The sequence below is a fragment of the Vitis vinifera genome, chromosome 1 (genome assembly GCF_030704535.1).
Source record: "Vitis vinifera cultivar Pinot Noir 40024 chromosome 1, ASM3070453v1".
Lineage (NCBI taxonomy): Eukaryota > Viridiplantae > Streptophyta > Magnoliopsida > Vitales > Vitaceae > Vitis > Vitis vinifera.
This window is the reverse complement of record NC_081805.1, coordinates 5,329,803-5,346,862: the sequence shown is the minus strand read 5'-3', so window position 1 is coordinate 5,346,862 and position 17,060 is coordinate 5,329,803. Positions and strand designations below refer to the sequence as shown.

Here is a 17,060-nt window from a genome sequence, read left to right as displayed (position 1 = left end):
TACTATTTTATATTATACACAATTACTTTATATATATATATTCACACACATTTAAATATCCATTTAAATAAATCAAATAACATTTTAGTTTTAATTCTATTTCTATTTATATTTTTATTTTTACATCTCATTGTTTTACAACAATTTTTTCAATGATTTAACACTAATATTAATTTAAAAAAATATATAGGATAAATTCATAATTTTGGATAATGTTGTATTTCTATTTTTTAGATTTTAATATATAATTATTCTATTATTATTATTTTTCATTCTCATTTTACTAATATTTTATTTTATTTTTAAATTTAAATTTTAATATTTTATAAAACGTTTTATTTGATTGATAAAATTAAGCAATAATCCTATTATTTCATATTAATTAAATAAACTAGTATCATTTTTATTTTTTGAATAATTTAATTCATTGATCTTGATATAATGATAATTTACAACAAATAATATTCTAACAAAATTACCATAAATCCAATAAATTTAAAAAAATACATATAACAACAAATATTTATCATGTATTATACAATAAATATGAAATAAAGGTAAAAATATTACCTACGAATAAAATAATATATATTTTATTTTTTTGAATGATTTAATCTATTTAAAATAATAATTTTCAATAAATATTATTCAAACAAATATTACATAATCCAAATAAATTTAAAAACTTATATAATAATAAAAACCATACATTACAAAATAACTTGAAATAAAAATAAAACAAAAAATAGTTTCCAATTATTTTTGGAAATCGTATTTTCAAAAAAAACGGTTTCTGAGTGATTAATTTTTTTTATATATATATTTGTTTTTATGGAAATCGTCTTTTCAAGATATGATTCTTGAGTGGATAATTTTTTTTTTATATGTTTGTTTGGGTGGAAATCGTCTTTTCAAAAGACGATTTTTGAGTGGTTAATTTTTTTTTATATTTGTTTTTGTGAAAATTGTCTTTTCAAGGTACTGAATGATTAATTTTTTTTTTATATATATTTGTTTTGGTGAAAATCGTCTTTTCAAAATACAATTTTCAAGTTGCTAAAGATAACAAATCTCCTTTTATCCTATCTGATAAAAATTATCATAAATTTGAAATTATTTTTTTTACTTAGATAATTTAAGAATTACTTTTTTTAAATTTATCGTACTTTTATAAAAAAAATCCCATGATATAGTGGTGGTGCATGAAGAAGGTCTCGGCTGCGCGTGTGAAACAATGGCAGTGCTAGTACTAGATCTAATGGTGTGGCACGCTACTAGCGACAGGGATGGTGGGTTGTGGTGGTAATGAGTGGTGGAGGTGGAGTCATAGAGAAGATGGAATATGGTACTGAAGGTTAGAACTGGTGTGAGGGAGGTGGGAGTGGAGCTGTTGTGAGAGGGATGGGACGTGGGAGAGAGAGAGGGAAAATAGTATGAAAATGGGGTGATAAAGAGAGAGGAAGGGTTGTCAAGAAGGACTAAAAGAAAGCGGGAGTGGGGGGAAATGAGAGATGAGATGAGAGAGCGGGGTAGGTAGGTTGGTAGAGGAAGGGTAGGTAGGTTGGTAGAGGAAGTTGGAGACAATGACCTCTAGATTATGTTTTGAAAGTGGATCTAGGTTTTTTCTTTATTTTTAGTTTGGGAGGGTCGTTAAAAAAATTGAAGTTGAAGCAGTGTATAAAAATAATTTTTTGATTTTTTATATATATATTTGCTTTTTTTTTTAACTTTTTTTCTCTAATTTTTATTTTTAAATATTTTATTTTTAAAATTTTCAGTAACCAAACATAGTTTTAATATTCAAGGTGAACATAAAAAAATATGGCTTTAATAAATGATATGTAGTCTTGGATCGAATTCTATCACTGATGATATCCTGAATTTACTTGTTATTGATTATTACGAGATAGTCAGCACCCCGAGATTTAAGTCTCCATGAAGAGTTTTACGGGTTTGACCTTGGAAGGTTGCTCGATTATCAGAAAATAAATAAATAAATAAAGGAGAAAGAGAGAATTTCTTTGATTGTTTTTATAAAACGTTATAAAAATAAAAACGCATAAGACATAGAAAGAAACAATGAAAATCATGTAAGACCGGAGGAGCTTTTCTCTTTTATAGGTTTGTAGTTGGAAGAAAATTGAAATTAATTCTTCGGGTAAACCACAAAGCAAATCCATTGAGGCAAGCTTCAGTTTTAACTTTTTTTATCTAATTTTTTAAAAAAAAACATTTTTTTTTTAATTTTCAATAACCAAACATAGCGTTAATATCTAGGGTGAACACCGAAAAATATGGTTCTAATAAGGTGCATGGTTGCATGAGGGTGCTTGAGATAAACAATCACAATTTTAGCTTATATGGGAGAGGTTTTCAAATGAATTTAGAGAATTATATGATTAGAGTTGGACGAGTCTAGAATTTTCAACTGTTGTACAACTTAATAGAATCTGAATTATTCCACGCTTGAGCTAGTAATTTTAAGTCAAAAGCTGAAAATGGAGACAGCAGCCCATCGAATTTTCCATCTAAAACCGTGAACTGCTGAACCAGTGTTGAGTGTATGGATGTAAATAAACGGCACAAGTCAAGCTTACCTACTACGGAAAGCCCAGCGGTTCCCATCTTCCAGAAACGAAAAGAGACAACAGACAGCAGACATCAGACATCTCGGACAGGGCCGTGGATGTTGACAGCAGAAGATTGGTGAAGCGTCGAATCCGGATACAGTCGTACAGCCCACCGGATCAGAGCGTTTGCAAATGGAAATACTGGAGATGATGAGACGGTATTGGTGGTACACAGAGGGAAGAAAAACCTGAAGGCAGCATTCCTGTTTGGTAAGTATTTTTTGAAAATAGTTTTTAAAAATTATTTTTTAAAATCGCTTTTATAAAAAAAAAACATATTTAAAAATTTGAAATGTTTCAAATATATTTTAAATATTTTTTCTATTTTTTTTTAAGTATTTTACTTGTTTATATAATTATTTTTTAAAATATTTTTAAAACAACAATCTAAAATATATTGTTTTTGTTTTTATGGACAAAAAATTAGAAATATGACTTTATTTGATAACTGATTTATAAGACAGTTTTCTATTTTTTTTTAAAATCACAAAAACAAATTTAATAATTAAAATTTATTTTTTTATTTTTTATTTTTAAGAATAAAAATAATAATTTTAAAAAATATATTTTAATTATTTATTATTATTTTCACTTATTTTATAAATGACATTTTGAAAAATAATTATAAAAATAAGTAAAATAATAAAAAGTAAAAATTATTTTTAAAGCATATTTAAAAATATTAAAAACAGATTAAAAATATTTTAAATTTTTAAATAAACTTTTATTTTATAAAATATTATATAATAATTTTTAAAAACTGTTTTTCAATTTTGGAAAACAATTACCAAAACATACTCTGATTTTTTAACAAACAAGTCGTAAGCCTCTGCACGTGGGGGCCACTTTTTTCTGTTTTAATGTTAATCACGTGTTACTGGAATCCTCTAGACGCGTGATATCACTTCTGCCGGGTACATGGTTTTATCTTTTCTACTGAATTTGAAACTTCGATAAAATCGAGGACATTTCCCAAACTCTGATGTGGGCATGTGCAAAAAAGTCATCAATTCTGAAATGTGTGTCATACTATATATATAAAATTAATTAAAAATATCTTAAATTTGTTTTAAAAATAAATTATGAAAAATTAATATTTAAAAAAAAACTATAACACATGTTTTTTAAATTAGAAAATTATTTTTATTTAAAAATTAATTTTAATAATAATTACCAAACAAAGTCCTCTTTAAGCTTTTCTAAAGAGAATCATGGCCCAATCATCAACTACCAGACAATCTTATCAAGTAAATTGTGCATTTTCAAGATTAAAGGGCTTCACGATTTTTTTTCAATTTTGATATGAAGAAATCAAGAGAAGATAGTGAAAAGAAATAAAGTTAATTGAGAGGGTTAGTAAAAAAAAAAATATTTAAATATAAGCGAGTTTGAGAGCATCCATCAATTTGATGTAACTCATTGAATATAATTTATAATATAATATATATATAAATAATGTATTATATGAATAATACCTTTTCAATCTGGGAAATATTTTGACTATTTGGATTTTTTTATTTTAAAAATAAAGTAAAAGGAATATATACCATAGAAAATTTATTCCAGTCAAATTTGAATTTTATTTTTCATAAATTTTCTAGTTTGATTCACCTCACAATGACTTTAGAAAGTAATTTTAATTAAAAAAAATATCTTTGAAAAAAAATTTAATATATTTAAAAAAATCTGAAAAACATTTACAAAATTAAAAAATCACATACAATGTTTATATTTAGAGAAAACATTTTTATTGAAAATATTTCAAATAAAATTATTATTAAACGCACTCTTAAATATCGAATGAGAATTATTATTATTATTATTATTATTTTAAAAGAAATTTAAGACTTGTGTGGTAATCTTGAAAAAAGTTATAAAAAATAGTTTTTAAAAATTATTCCTATGAAATAAATACTTGTTTGGGAATACAAAATATTTTTAAATATAATTTTTATGGTTAGTGTTTTATTTTTAATTATTTTACATGTATAATAATTAATAAAATAAAAAATAAAAAATGACTTTTATTTTTTATTTGTTTGAAAAAACATAAAATTATTCTATTTATGAAACAAACATTTAAATATGGTGGGATCCCCAACCTGTGATGATTAGGGAGGATGAGTCCAATCAAGGTTTTCGGGACCAAATCCCATGATTCCACAAGGTGGGTTTGGGCCCATGGGCACCCACGGGGCTCCACTTATCTCTCCACAAAGTCCGATAAGAATAGAAAATGTGGTACACGAACCACTAAAAGTTCATATTTCTTTCAAATATGTGATTAGAAACTTTTATTTTAGGTTAATGAACCGTATTATGAGTAATTTTTTTACATAATATTTTATTTTTAAAAATTAAAAAATTAAAAAAAATCTGTCATCACGTAAAAGGAAGTTCATAAAAGTAATTTAAATAACTTGCTTTATCATATAAAAAAACATTATATGCTTAAATCTTTTGAATCCGAAGGATGGAAAGGATGAAAAGTAAGTCATGTTTTAAAATTATTTTTCAAAAAATCCAACTTTTCAAAAAGGATATGGTATGAAAGTAAATTTTATTTATATATGAGGATAATAATAATAATACAAAAATATTGACTTCTATGGATAGGTGGAGAGTCTTTATGACCCGAATAATAAAAAACACGGTGTCTTTAACAAAAAAAATAAAAGTAAATAAATAACTGACCTTTTTATTTGTCGTTTTCCTTTTACTTTAAATTCATATTCATTGAAATATGACAAATTTGCTTTTGAAAGCTTTCGAAAGCTACCAATTCAAAATGAGTTTGATGGGTAAAAATTGTTTTCGACCTTTCTAATATTTGAAAATTAAATTTTTTTTAGTACTAAAAAATCTATAAACACTTTTTTAAATATGTTTTGAAAGTATATGAAATCAGATCCATGTGATGGTAACAAACTAGGTGCGATTATTTTTTAAGAAAACTTAACCTGATTAAGACTTTGTTATAAACTATTGGTGGAGTGCTCTTATACAACCTTAAACTTAAACCCACTTACTATTATTTTCTTTTTATAATCCTGCAAGAAGGAGATTTGCATTCCAACAAGATGCCATGTCAAAAGCATATGGTTCGACATTAAAAAAAAATAAAATAACATTTGTATAAACAACAAAAATGGAAGCTTCAAGCTAATGTAACCTCTTACATCATCTCACTTTTTTGAGTTTTTTTTTTCACTTATGGAAACCAAAATAGATTTCTTTATCCATCGTTTCAAATTATTAACAATGAACATTCATCTAAGAAAAATGAAAAGAATAGAAAATAACCTCTCATTTTTCCCAGAAGTTTCCGCAAGTGCCCATTATTCCTAGGTGAACCACTCGCTCCATCCAATTCTGACTTTGCCCAAAAGCTCGGCTGCTTCATCCCATGTCCACAATAGCAATTAATTTCTTCCTTCCTTCCTTTCCATTTTGTGGCAAGGAATTAAAATACTCCTAACCTTATCCCGTCACTCGTAGCATTAATGAATTCAATAAGCAATTTTTCCGTATAGAAGAATGCTGCCAATTGGCAAGAGAACACGGTTGTTAAATGGTAACACTCAAAGGTGACGCCATTCACAATCGAGAAGCTCAACAACTCCACTATTTGGTAGGAGAACTGTGGACAAGTCTTTGTATAATGTTAAAATTTTAAAGGAGGACAATAAAGAGACAAAAAGAGCATCCAAATATTTCTCATGGGGTGGGCGGGCTTCCGGTTTTTCCACTGCACGTGAGTCCGACTCTTACAAATCCCAGGACGCACTGGTCCTCTTTTGATGGCGATATCTATGCTTTTGTTTCGAAACCTTGCTTTCGATGTCTTTTATATTTTTTCAAAATTGTTCTGATCGATCCCAGAGGAAACATACACGTGGACGCGTATACAATATAAGACCACCGTAATAACGTGAGCAAATTGTACCCTCCTCTCTACTATTGTTTGAACTCGTTATTCTCTGTATCTGGTGACTAACGACTGGGATTTAATTTGACTATTTGAAAAATATTCCCGATGTCATATTTGCCAGCCCCTCCTAATTTCTTTTATCCTCATTTATCGTGAGCTTGCAGTATCAAATTCAGCATCATAATGATGTGAATCATGTGCTGAAAAACAATATGAATATCTCTGAGATTCCAGGTCACATTGTCAGTTGTAAGTTGAAACCAGGTGAAATAAGTTTTTGAGGAGGAAACCAAGTGGGAGGTGGAGTATAGCATCCAAGAAGCTCTTACCAACCTGGATGGAAGGTGGGAACTTGATTCCATTCCAAGGAATGTGAATTTTTTTTTTCTTGCTTCTTTTTCATATTGAAAGGATTCATCATATATTGGTTGACTAAAGGCAATAAAATGAGGGTGAGTGAGAATGGGAATGATTCCACGTGTGGAAGATAAGCAACATTAGGACTTCTAAAGAAAAGGTCTCAAGTGATTTTCAATAGTAATTACTTCACTACTCGTAACGGGGTTACAGGGATTGTGCAAGATGTATAAGCAATTAACTAAGCATCCAATTTTGGGAAACAAGAGAGATTAAAAAGCCTTCAAGAGGGACGTTCCTTCATGCAAATGTGCATGGAGTCTATCAGAGAAAAGTATTAATCCAAGAAAATGTATGGTGGGTTTCAGTTTTTTCATTATTAAAAATTGAATAATTAATGGTATTTTTTTATTTTTTATTTTGCCCAGAAAGACGTTAGATAAAAAGCGGATGGAAGCAAAAGCAAAAAGCTAGCCAGGGTGGTTGAGAAAAGAACCGACGGGGAGATATCCAAGTCACCATGAGCGTCCGGGAATGAGACGTGACGCGTCCACGAATAACTCGCAGTCTCTAGGCCCCACCTGCTTTTTTTTATATTTATTATATACAAAACAATAATGCGGCATCCACACCGAAGGGACACGTTCTTCCCTCCCCAATATAAGCCCGCAATATGCTATATAAAGCCTTGTGTCCAGCGGTTCCGTTCCCCTTTATCCACAAATCTCACAATCCTCCCACAAATTTCATCCGACTCCTCCCTTATCCTCATCTCAATCTCAGCTCTCTCCATTTATAGAATAACTGAAAAACTTCGGAATCTCAGGATTTTGTGAACCGCCCGTATTATCCCAGATTGGGAAAACACAAATCAATCAAAGGGGTTTCGTTTTTGTTCCTTTTCTCCTCCTTCCTTCTGTGTGGTATCGGGAGTTTTTGTGCAAGTTAGGATGGTTTGTGTAGTTTCTCGCACGGGAAGGGAGCTGCAACGTTACGACCAAGGCCGACGCCTGGTTGTGGGGTGGGTTTTCTGATTCTTCCTGGGTTTTTGCATACTGTGCTGGGTGATTGATTGATGAGTGTGTGGACGAGTGTTTCTTTTGAAATGGGTCGTTGTTTAATTGAAAAAAGGGGGTGGCCCCCATCTGCATTCTTATGGTCTTTTTCATTCTATATTCCTTTTGTTGATTTTCTGAACCTAAACATTCTGTTTCCCGTTATTTTTAAATTCTGCAGATGCATTCCATACAGATATAAAAGCGGGAGTGATGGCTCCATCAAGGACGAATTAGAGGTCCTTGTGATCAGTTCGAAGAAAGGCCAAGGAATGATGTTCCCCAAGGTAGTAACCACTAACCTCCTCTATAAAATAATGAATTTTAATTTCACTGTTCATAATTCATTACCATCTAATTAGAACAAACACACTTTGATCAGGGAGGTTGGGAAACTGACGAATCCGTGGAAGAAGCAGCTTCCCGGGAGTCCCTTGAAGAAGCGGGCGTTCTAGGCAAAGTGGGGGTTAGTATTTGACTCTTTTCATCTCTTACACATTAATCTGGAATCTGGAATTGAGTAGTGAAGTGACTGGTGGTGTTGATAAATAATGGATTTGCAGTGTGAATTGGGGCAATGGAGCTTCATGAGCAAAAGATACGGGACGTTTTATGAAGGGTACATGTTCCCTTTGCTTGTAAAGGAGCAACTTGATCTGTGGCCGGAGAAGGATGAGCGGCAAAGAATATGGGTAATGTCACTTGTCAATGCCTATAGACTCTTCTTATCCTTCTTGTGATTGCTTGCTTGCTTGTTTGGTTAACTGTGTAGAGGAGTCCCAAGTCCTAACCCTTATGTGGAATTATGTTGTAAATACAGATGGATGTGGCGGAAGCAAGAGAAGTTTGTCAGCATTGGTGGATGAAAGAAGCTCTAGACGTATTAGTTCGTCGGCTCACGACTCTGCCACGACACCCACAAGAAGATGTTCTCTGAGTGTAGGAATGAATTCTCCAGATCATCTGTACATATAACACTACCCACACCCCCACAGCCGTGTAGATTTTTCTTCACATCTTCACAAAACCTGAAGATCTGAGACTTTGATTTAGGCCATTACCAGGGGTAGGATACGCTTGTATCAAAAAAAATGTCAATCTTCCACTTTTTTTTTTTTGTCCGGTTGTGAAGTTTTAATAGTTCACCTTCCCGGTTCTGTTCCTTCTGTTTGTTTGAGGCGTGTAGAAAGCGTTCATCAAAGTATTTATTATTTTCTAACTTTTTTCGTCTTAAAATCATAATTGATAAGTGCAGTTTTTCAAGATCAAAACCCTAACGACCGATCATGGTTCTAAAAGTCATTATTGATGACTGTGCTTTTAAAAGCCATAAAAGTATGGATATTAATTACAAAAGGATTATTTTTCCACCAAAGTCGGGGTGCATTGTAATTTGTAGGGCGCCCGCAGTTTTGGTAGGGTGCCAAGCCTGAGCTCCGGAACTTGAACTTGGGTGTGTGAGAAGCAAAGTTGATAATGTCTTGTCATGTATGAGAGAAGTTTTTACATGGGACAGCACCCAGGAACAGAAAGAAGATGCCATTTCATTTTCAACATGTAAAATTGCGGCAGACAAGTTAGAAATTTTATTAATTTTATTATGATGGGCGGAGGAGAGGCGTGATCATGTTGATTTGCTTGATTCTCCGATTAGAAGGGAGGGAGGGCGGGGACGTGATTGATGCCCTTGGACTACTACTATCCTATTATTCCTTTTGGCCACATCCATTATAGTGGTAACTGGTGAGAGGGTCATTTTCAATCCTAGTCTCCTAGACCCTTCTTCCACCACTCATTATGCTGTTTTCCTTTGGACCCACCCCTCCTCCTGCCTCTGATTGTGCTTCAAAAAGGTCGATGGAAGTAGGCGACAAAAAGGTTAGTGGCCATCCAATTATTCTTCCCATTATAAATTGAGTGAGATACACTCCAATGATTCATTTTTAGTCATCATCAATGGATAAGTTTTGACACGTTATAGACATGAATGTGTGTTGGGTTCTATCACTACGAGAGGGATTTTTGGTATCACTGCTTTCGCTACGGCACCGATTTTTTAAAAATTATTTTTGATGTCATGTAAAATAAAAATTTATTTGAAAATCTTTGAAAGATGATTTTATAATACTAAATTAATTTTTATAAATAAATGAAGTAGAAACTATTTTGAATTTTAATTTTATAATATTAGAAAATAAAAATAAATAATTTTATTACAAAACAAATTCAATTTTAAAATTAATTAATTAAAATTTATATTCTAATTTAACATAATTCCCATAAATCAATTAAAATAAGTTTTTATTTAGAATTTTAATTTTGTCAGAGGAAGTAAAAATCTTGATTCGAATTAAATTATTTAATAATAAAAAGCGTAAATCTTTCTCGCTTTCCTGTGCTCCTGATTGATTATCTCGGTCGGATTCAAATGACTAGAAAGTCTAGAATTGTAATACAAGCAGTAACAAGCTGCCACCTGAAACTGAAACATCCTCCCAAAAAATTTACCCGCCGTGCGAGATGAACAGACTCTTCCGTACAGGTCGTGAATATTTCACTTCGACCTTTGTTACCCACTTCAGCGCCCCCAGATTTTTCTCCCCCATTTCACACTTTCACTCTCCAAGCGAAACACCATTGCCCGACTCAAAGCTGGAGTTTTTGGATGAGCTAGACGAGTCTCCACCATCGACAGTACATGGAGCCCCATCAGATTGGATTAGCCCTACGAAGTCGACTGTCCGTCATTTGCATCCGTGGCCGGAATGGGTGGATTTGATGGAAATTTTGACAAAGAAAGGGTACCTTGAAGAAGGAGACGGAAACCCTTTCCAAAATGGCGCAATGGGTGTCAAGGAAGCCAACCGAATTCGCACTGCATGCCTTGATTTTACCCGAGATAGGTTCGATCTTATAAGGTATTGACGGATTAATTAATGGATGCTGGTATTTTCGACTTGCATTTACTCTCTGAGACTTGAATCGTTCTCATTTGTAGGTTGGAATGCGTAAGATGGTTATTTATTCAGTTTTCCGTGTGAACTCTGATTTCTGACTAGTGCATGCTATGTGTTTGATTTTGTGTCCAACTAGAAGATATGGGTTTCTCCTCTGGTTTAACTTGACTCTTGTCTATGACTCCATGGCTTGAAGCTACCTGGTCTGGAATGTCAATTATCCCAATTATAAAAGTGCCTTACGCTGAAGAAAATTTCCAGATTTCTGACTTGTGCATGCTATGTGTTTGATTTTGTGTTCAATTAGAAGATATGGGTTTCTCCTTTGGTTTAACTTGACTTTTGTCTATGACTCCATGGCTTGAAGCCACCTGGTCTGGGATGTCAATTATCCCAATTATATAAGTGCCGTATGCTGAAGAAATTTTCCAGATTTCTGACTTGTGCATGCTATGTGTTTGATTTTGTGTCCAAATAGAAGATATGGGTTTCTCCTCTGGTTTAACTTGACTCTTGTCTATGACTCCATGGCTTGAAGCTACCTGGTCTGGAATGTCAATTATCCCAATTATAAAAGTGCCTTACGCTGAAGAAATTTTCCATCCAGCATTAAATATTGTTTGAATTTTACCTATCATAACTTGGATCCTTCTGGTTTCAAACCATTGCTAACTTTATTATATGCTACATAACTTGAAGTTTTATACTCGGTAAAACCCATGATACTGAAGAAAAGTTGCTCACTTCATCTTCTCAATACTAGAAAAATATCTAGCAGCTAACTCTTTCACAATGGGTCTTTAGTAAATCAACTCAATAACTTAATTTAAGCCCGTAAATAGATTAAGTATGTTTGATAACATAACTTAATATTATAACTTAAAGTTCAAAAATGATTCCAAGTCAACCATAATTCACTGGCGAGAGCACATTTTACAACCATGATTCCACGTCTATGACTCATTTATCTTTTGAATCTACAATATTTAACTCTGGGTGTTTAATGAATAAATTCATTGCTTAAAATTAATGAAAATAAATATTAGTTAAAATAATCAGGATAAATATTAGTTGAAATTAGTAAGGGTAAATTTTAAGTAAACAATATCATGTAAAGTCAACTTAAATTATTAAATAATAAATATTAACTTTTACCATGGTAAAGGAAAATCTTTCTTTAATGATTTTCAGCAGATGGGATATTTCCTAAATTTGAGAACTTACCGTTCAGTGAAAGCCTTTTCCATCAGTTACTTCTCGAGGAAAGATATCGAGGTCGTTGCAGGATCTGGATGCCCAAGCACAGATAGGAAAGTTGTCAACTCAGGCAAACGTCTAAGGGCACATGTAGATATTGATGAAGGAAATGTATGTGCTGAGTTTTTAAGATATGAAAATAATATCCAATCATTTTCTTCTGGAAAGAGATGCCCTGACAAATTACTTGCCATTTATCACTTCTAACATCAATAAGTGTCTTTTAGGTTTGCAGCTCCTGCATTTTGAGGGGAAACTGTGAAAGAGCATATGTGATGGCAAGTGAGGGTGAAGGGGGGCGGACTGTGGATCTCATGCGCATCCTATTGACATATGGGCTTGACCCCATTACTGGTACAGTGGAGAACATGCTCTGTCGAAGCAAAACAATTGAAGAATCTGCAAGAAGGCTACTAAAAGCAATGGTGGAGTTTGGCTCCAAGGAATTTGATTCCCTTCTCCCAAATGCTACCTCATCCAAAAAGGTAGCATCACTGCAAGAGAGTCTGGCATCAGCCGAAAAAGGCCGAACTAATCTTCCAATTAAGCAAGGTGATTGGCTTTGCCCAAAGTAAGTCTTTAGCTTATCTCAGTAACTTTCTGGTTTTTTCTTTTTTGAATATTGAATCTTGCTTTTCTTATTATTGTCTAATAGTGATTTACATTTTCCTTTTACTTTTTATTTTGTAGATGCAACTTCCTAAATTTTGCTAGAAATATTAAGTGCTTGCGATGCAATGATATATCCCAAGAAAGACTAAGGAAACTATGGGAGGATCAAGATCATCTTCCATTGAAGAAGGGAGACTGGATATGTAACAAGTAATGATTGTTAAGAACATTAAACTTTGCAATATCCCTCATTCTGTTTCTCATTAAGACCTTTAATTCTTGCAGATGCAATTTCCTAAATTTTGCTAGGAATACGATATGTTTGCAATGTAAGGAGAAGCCTCCAAAGCGGGAACTCAATCCAGGGGATTGGGAATGTGATTCGTGAGTTTTTCTTATGCATTCAATTGTTTAATGGTTTTTAATCCTAAGTATCTCTTGCCTCCCCCATGAGGAGAGATCAAGGTTTCTACTCCTGGAAAGGGTGATGGCTAGGCTGGGTTTCTGTTTTGAAAACATAAACAAAATGTAAGGACTCTTTAACATCTGTATTGTTATTGTTATAGGTGTAACTTCATCAATTTTGGAAGAAACATGGTATGCTTGAAATGTGATCATAAACGGCCAAAGGCTTCTGCTCAACCTGGTCATGAAATTCAAGGATTTTCCTCCTATCATAAGGGGTCTAGGTTTGTTAAAGATGAAGATGAAACCAGTGGTGAGCTTCCTATCAGACAAGAGACGCAAAGTCCTAACAATGGTACAGCTAGGTGGAGATTTGTGGAGGATGAGAGTAAGGACATTGATGGTTCAAAATCATGGGATGGAATTTCTGGATTTGTAGATTTTCCCATTGCAGGGGGTAAAAGCGAATTGTCTCAGAATTCAAGTAAAAGATCAAAATGGAAAGCAGAGATGTTGGAGAAGAGCAGACCCCATTCAAGGGGAGGCGAATCTAGATCTGCCAGCCTCCAGAGAAGACCAGAGTTTGTTGAATGTAGCAGTGATGAGGAGATGGCTGAATGGTTTGGGCATGGAAAGAGGATGCAAATGGAGGAGTAAACCTGACTGAAACTGGATCATGGCATGGTTGTGCCTAAATTTAATACGGTGTCTACCAAGAGGTTTACATCAATCGCATATCCAAAAGGTTATTTAGTGTTCCGACTGATTGATTGGGATGCAAGGTAGGGCAAATGAGATTTATAGTGGCATTTCAATTTCATTGTTTGTTCACTTTATTAAACTTGTATCTAGTGATATTTAAAATAAAAAAATAAAAAAAATCTTTTCAAAACACAGCACCTCCCCTTGAAATAGGGAGGAAGAAATGCCGGAAATGAGAGGATTTCTGCTTCGCTGATGACGAAAACGGCATTAACAGCAATCCCTCTTCAACCAGAGATGAAGCGGAACGGAATTTTTTTGGACCAAAAAAAAAAAGGAATGAAAATATTAGAAAGATTATTATAATATTTTCTAATACTTTCTATAAATTTTGGAATCTTGATTTCTGACTATTATAATGGATTCTCAATACTTAGAAAGCATTAATTCAAATGGTTAAGAATATTCTCCTTATCCAATTTGAAAGTGATTATGATATAATCTATAATACTTTCATCACCAACACTATTATGAAAAATGTTTTTACATGCTACTTTCCCTAAAAGGGAAGTTGTAAAGGTTCAAAGTACATACAAGTCGACCTGTTAGAAGAAAGGCACGGCTCTAGCATTCTGAAACGAGTATGCGCTTGTATGGAATGCTCAGTCCTCATTGTGAGAGTTTAAAGAAATTTATCAAAGACTTACCATCCAACTCCTTAGTAAAGAACCTTGTCATAAACTCATCGAATGTGAAGCTCTTGTACACAGCTGGTTTCTCTGCTGATATGAGCTCCGGCAATGGCCCAAACAAGGAATGCCTATCGCCCGGATTGAAGAAAACTGCAATTGAAACTCTTGCTTCCCGACATGGGTTCCCCGCCACCCTATGCTCCACGCTTTTGTATTCATCATTGCTCATTACCTGAAAAAAAAAAAAAAATCACCACAATTTTAATTTCAGATATTCATGGGTTGTTCCTTTCAAACAAAGGATTCTTTTCCCTAAATTGGAGCTACCTGAAGCATATCGCCCACGTTGATGACGAGAGCACCGGGCACAGGGTTCAAATCCAGCCATGCCCCATCGTGCTTAACCTGCAACCCACCTACCTGATTCTGCAGTACCACCGTTAACACTCCCGGATCTGTGTGGGGGGTGAGCCCCATCGTCAATTCAGGCTGAGGACAGTACGGATAGTAGTGACTCGCCATAATTCTTCCTTCCAAACACGTCAGCTCCTTCAATCTTCCCGCATCCAACCCCAGCCCTTCGCACATCAATCCCATCAACGCCTCTCCCAGCCTCACCATCTCACGGTCCCACTCCATCACTTCCCTGCGGCACACCTCAGGCATCTTATCGAACTCCGTAGGTGTCGGCCCCAGCCTCACCTGAAGCGTGTCTCTCCAGCTCGCCGCCTTGGAGTGATACAAGTCGAAGTTAGTCGAGAACGCCACTCCCGTTCCAATATCCCGCCGGTAGTACTGCGCCTTAACCTCCGTTGGCTGCTCGTTGAAGGCCCTGATGGCGGCGACCGTGCGGTCGAGGACGTCGGTGGAGATGCCGTGGTTGATGATCTGGAAGAAGCCGAATTCGGCGGAGGCGCGCCTGATTTGGTCGACGACGGAGGAGCGGTCGCCGGAGAGGGAAATGACGGGGATTGAATGGGAACCGGATGGGTTAGAGGATTTGAGGTCGGAAATAGTTTCGGTTGGGTGGATGAAGATTCGGGGGATAGTGGTGATGCCGGAGTCGACGAGACCTTTGACGCCGATTTTGGATTCGTCGAACTGCTTGACTTCTTTGGCTCGATCGTAGTGAATATCGCCGTTGGCGGCCATCATTAGCGTAACTGCAGTTGTAGGTTGAGCCTTCTCCTTCTTGGACCTTGTCCGAATGTGCGAAGATAACGTAAAGAAATTGGAGGCAAGGCTGATAGACATGTCGACGTTTGTCAATAAAAAATTAGGAGAATTGTGATTTTAGCCCACTTGGGCTTGATGATTGATGTAGGTATTCCTATCATTGACTACAAAGATATAACATAGTGATAGACAAAACTATCCTTTGACTTATTTTTTTTCTCTATTCCACCCCCTCTTCACGTACCAACACCAATAAATTCATCCTTATTTAATCATTTCTAGATTTTTAATTATCTTTCTAAACTCTTTTATAAATAATTAAAAATCAATATTATTTTCTATTTTTAAATTATAAATCAACATAAATTATATTAATGATTCAAAAACTATTTTGAAAAATAATTTTACAAACAAATGTCAATTTAAATAAATAAAAATTATTCTTTGCATTTAGAAGTAAATAATTTAATAATTAAAACACTATTTAAAATAAATATATTCACTATTTTCTTTCCTTTTATATTAAAAAGTATTTTAAAACTTATTATTATTATTTTTACTAGTATAAAATAAAAAATTTAAATTTTCTTTTAATCTTCTTCTTTCTTATTTTAATAACTTTTTGAACATCTCTTTTGATAATAACTTATATGAAATGTTGAATTTGTTTACTAAAGATTTTTTTTACTTATTAGAAAATTTATCAAAAAAGAAAAAGAGAGAAAGAGGATGGATAAAGAATTTTTATTTTAAATATTCAATTAAAATGCTTTCGAATGACCTAATTTTAGAAGTGAATTATATCAATATATGGTATAGTAGAGATTGAAATTTTCTTATATAAAAAGGTTGAATGGTATATTTACTATGAAAAAAAGTAGTTAAAATTATATGATTATGTTTGAGTTTAGTTTAAAAATATTTTTCTAATTTTTTTTATTTTTTAAAAATAATTTTTATTTTCTATGTTGTTTCTGTTTGAAAATACGTGTAATTAAAAAATGAAAACTATTTTTAAAAATGAAAATTGAAAACCTTTTAATACTATTTTCTTTATAGGAAAATAATAAAAAAAAAAAATTCATTTACTGATTATTATTATTTTTTCTATTAGTTATTTTAATATATATATATATATATATATAATATGTTGACAATTAAATAAAGGAATTAACCAATGGTGTATTTTTTCATAAAAAAATATAATATATTCATAAAAAAAAAAAGTCAAATTTAAGTTTTCTGTCATTTTCTCAACCAAATTATTGGAATCGTGTTTAATATAC

The 17,060-nt window shown here is 33.0% G+C and overlaps 3 protein-coding genes across 5 annotated transcripts; 2 read left to right on the top strand and 1 right to left on the bottom strand.

Annotated features, from left to right (window-relative positions):
• The first annotated feature begins 7,554 nt into the window (after positions 1-7,554).
• On the top strand, positions 7,555-9,192 carry LOC100254156 (nudix hydrolase 18, mitochondrial). Its single transcript, XM_002284940.5, has 5 exons — positions 7,555-7,939; positions 8,155-8,260; positions 8,356-8,439; positions 8,537-8,665; positions 8,794-9,192. Exons 1-5 carry the CDS (start codon positions 7,869-7,871, stop codon positions 8,908-8,910), a joined length of 507 nt encoding a protein of 168 aa, XP_002284976.1. The 5' UTR covers positions 7,555-7,868; the 3' UTR covers positions 8,911-9,192.
• A 1,179-nt stretch (positions 9,193-10,371) lies between these two features.
• On the top strand, positions 10,372-14,096 carry LOC100264495 (uncharacterized). 3 transcript variants are annotated; one of them, XM_002281169.5, is made up of 6 exons: positions 10,372-10,891; positions 12,181-12,298; positions 12,415-12,758; positions 12,878-13,009; positions 13,085-13,183; positions 13,366-14,096. In XM_002281169.5, the coding sequence occupies exons 1-6, from the start codon at positions 10,494-10,496 to the stop codon at positions 13,859-13,861; spliced, it is 1,587 nt and encodes a 528-aa protein (XP_002281205.1). In that variant the 5' UTR covers positions 10,372-10,493; the 3' UTR covers positions 13,862-14,096. The 3 variants fall into 3 exon arrangements, with proteins under 3 accessions (XP_002281205.1, XP_019075049.1, XP_019075048.1); XM_019219504.1 differs by having other exon boundaries at positions 10,779-10,891; positions 12,125-12,298; XM_019219503.1 differs by having other exon boundaries at positions 10,793-10,891; positions 12,122-12,298.
• A 303-nt stretch (positions 14,097-14,399) lies between these two features.
• LOC100259272 (1-aminocyclopropane-1-carboxylate oxidase homolog 4) lies at positions 14,400-15,925 on the bottom strand. Its single transcript, XM_002284860.5, has 2 exons — positions 14,926-15,925; positions 14,400-14,830 (listed from the first exon to the last, which is right to left on the bottom strand). Exons 1-2 carry the CDS (start codon positions 15,850-15,852, stop codon positions 14,576-14,578), a joined length of 1,182 nt encoding a protein of 393 aa, XP_002284896.1. The 5' UTR covers positions 15,853-15,925; the 3' UTR covers positions 14,400-14,575.
• Positions 15,926-17,060: the final 1,135 nt, after the last annotated feature.

Bases quoted from the DNA above. Each gene is read 5' to 3' on its own strand.
- LOC100259272 (XM_002284860.5), bottom strand. From the start codon at position 15,852: ATGTCTATCAGCCTTGCCTCCAATTTCTTTACGTTATCTTCGCACATT. The intron at 14,831-14,925 runs GTAGCTCCAATT...TTTTTTTTTCAG, and splicing joins ACGTGGGCGATATGCTTCAG to GTAATGAGCAATGATGAATA.
- LOC100264495 (XM_002281169.5), top strand. From the start codon at position 10,494: ATGAACAGACTCTTCCGTACAGGTCGTGAATATTTCACTTCGACCTTT. The intron at 10,892-12,180 runs GTATTGACGGAT...CTTTTCCATCAG, and splicing joins GATAGGTTCGATCTTATAAG to TTACTTCTCGAGGAAAGATA. The intron at 13,010-13,084 runs GTAATGATTGTT...TAATTCTTGCAG, and splicing joins GGAGACTGGATATGTAACAA to ATGCAATTTCCTAAATTTTG.
- LOC100254156 (XM_002284940.5), top strand. From the start codon at position 7,869: ATGGTTTGTGTAGTTTCTCGCACGGGAAGGGAGCTGCAACGTTACGAC. The intron at 7,940-8,154 runs GTGGGTTTTCTG...TAAATTCTGCAG, and splicing joins GGCCGACGCCTGGTTGTGGG to ATGCATTCCATACAGATATA. The intron at 8,440-8,536 runs GTTAGTATTTGA...ATGGATTTGCAG, and splicing joins GCGTTCTAGGCAAAGTGGGG to TGTGAATTGGGGCAATGGAG.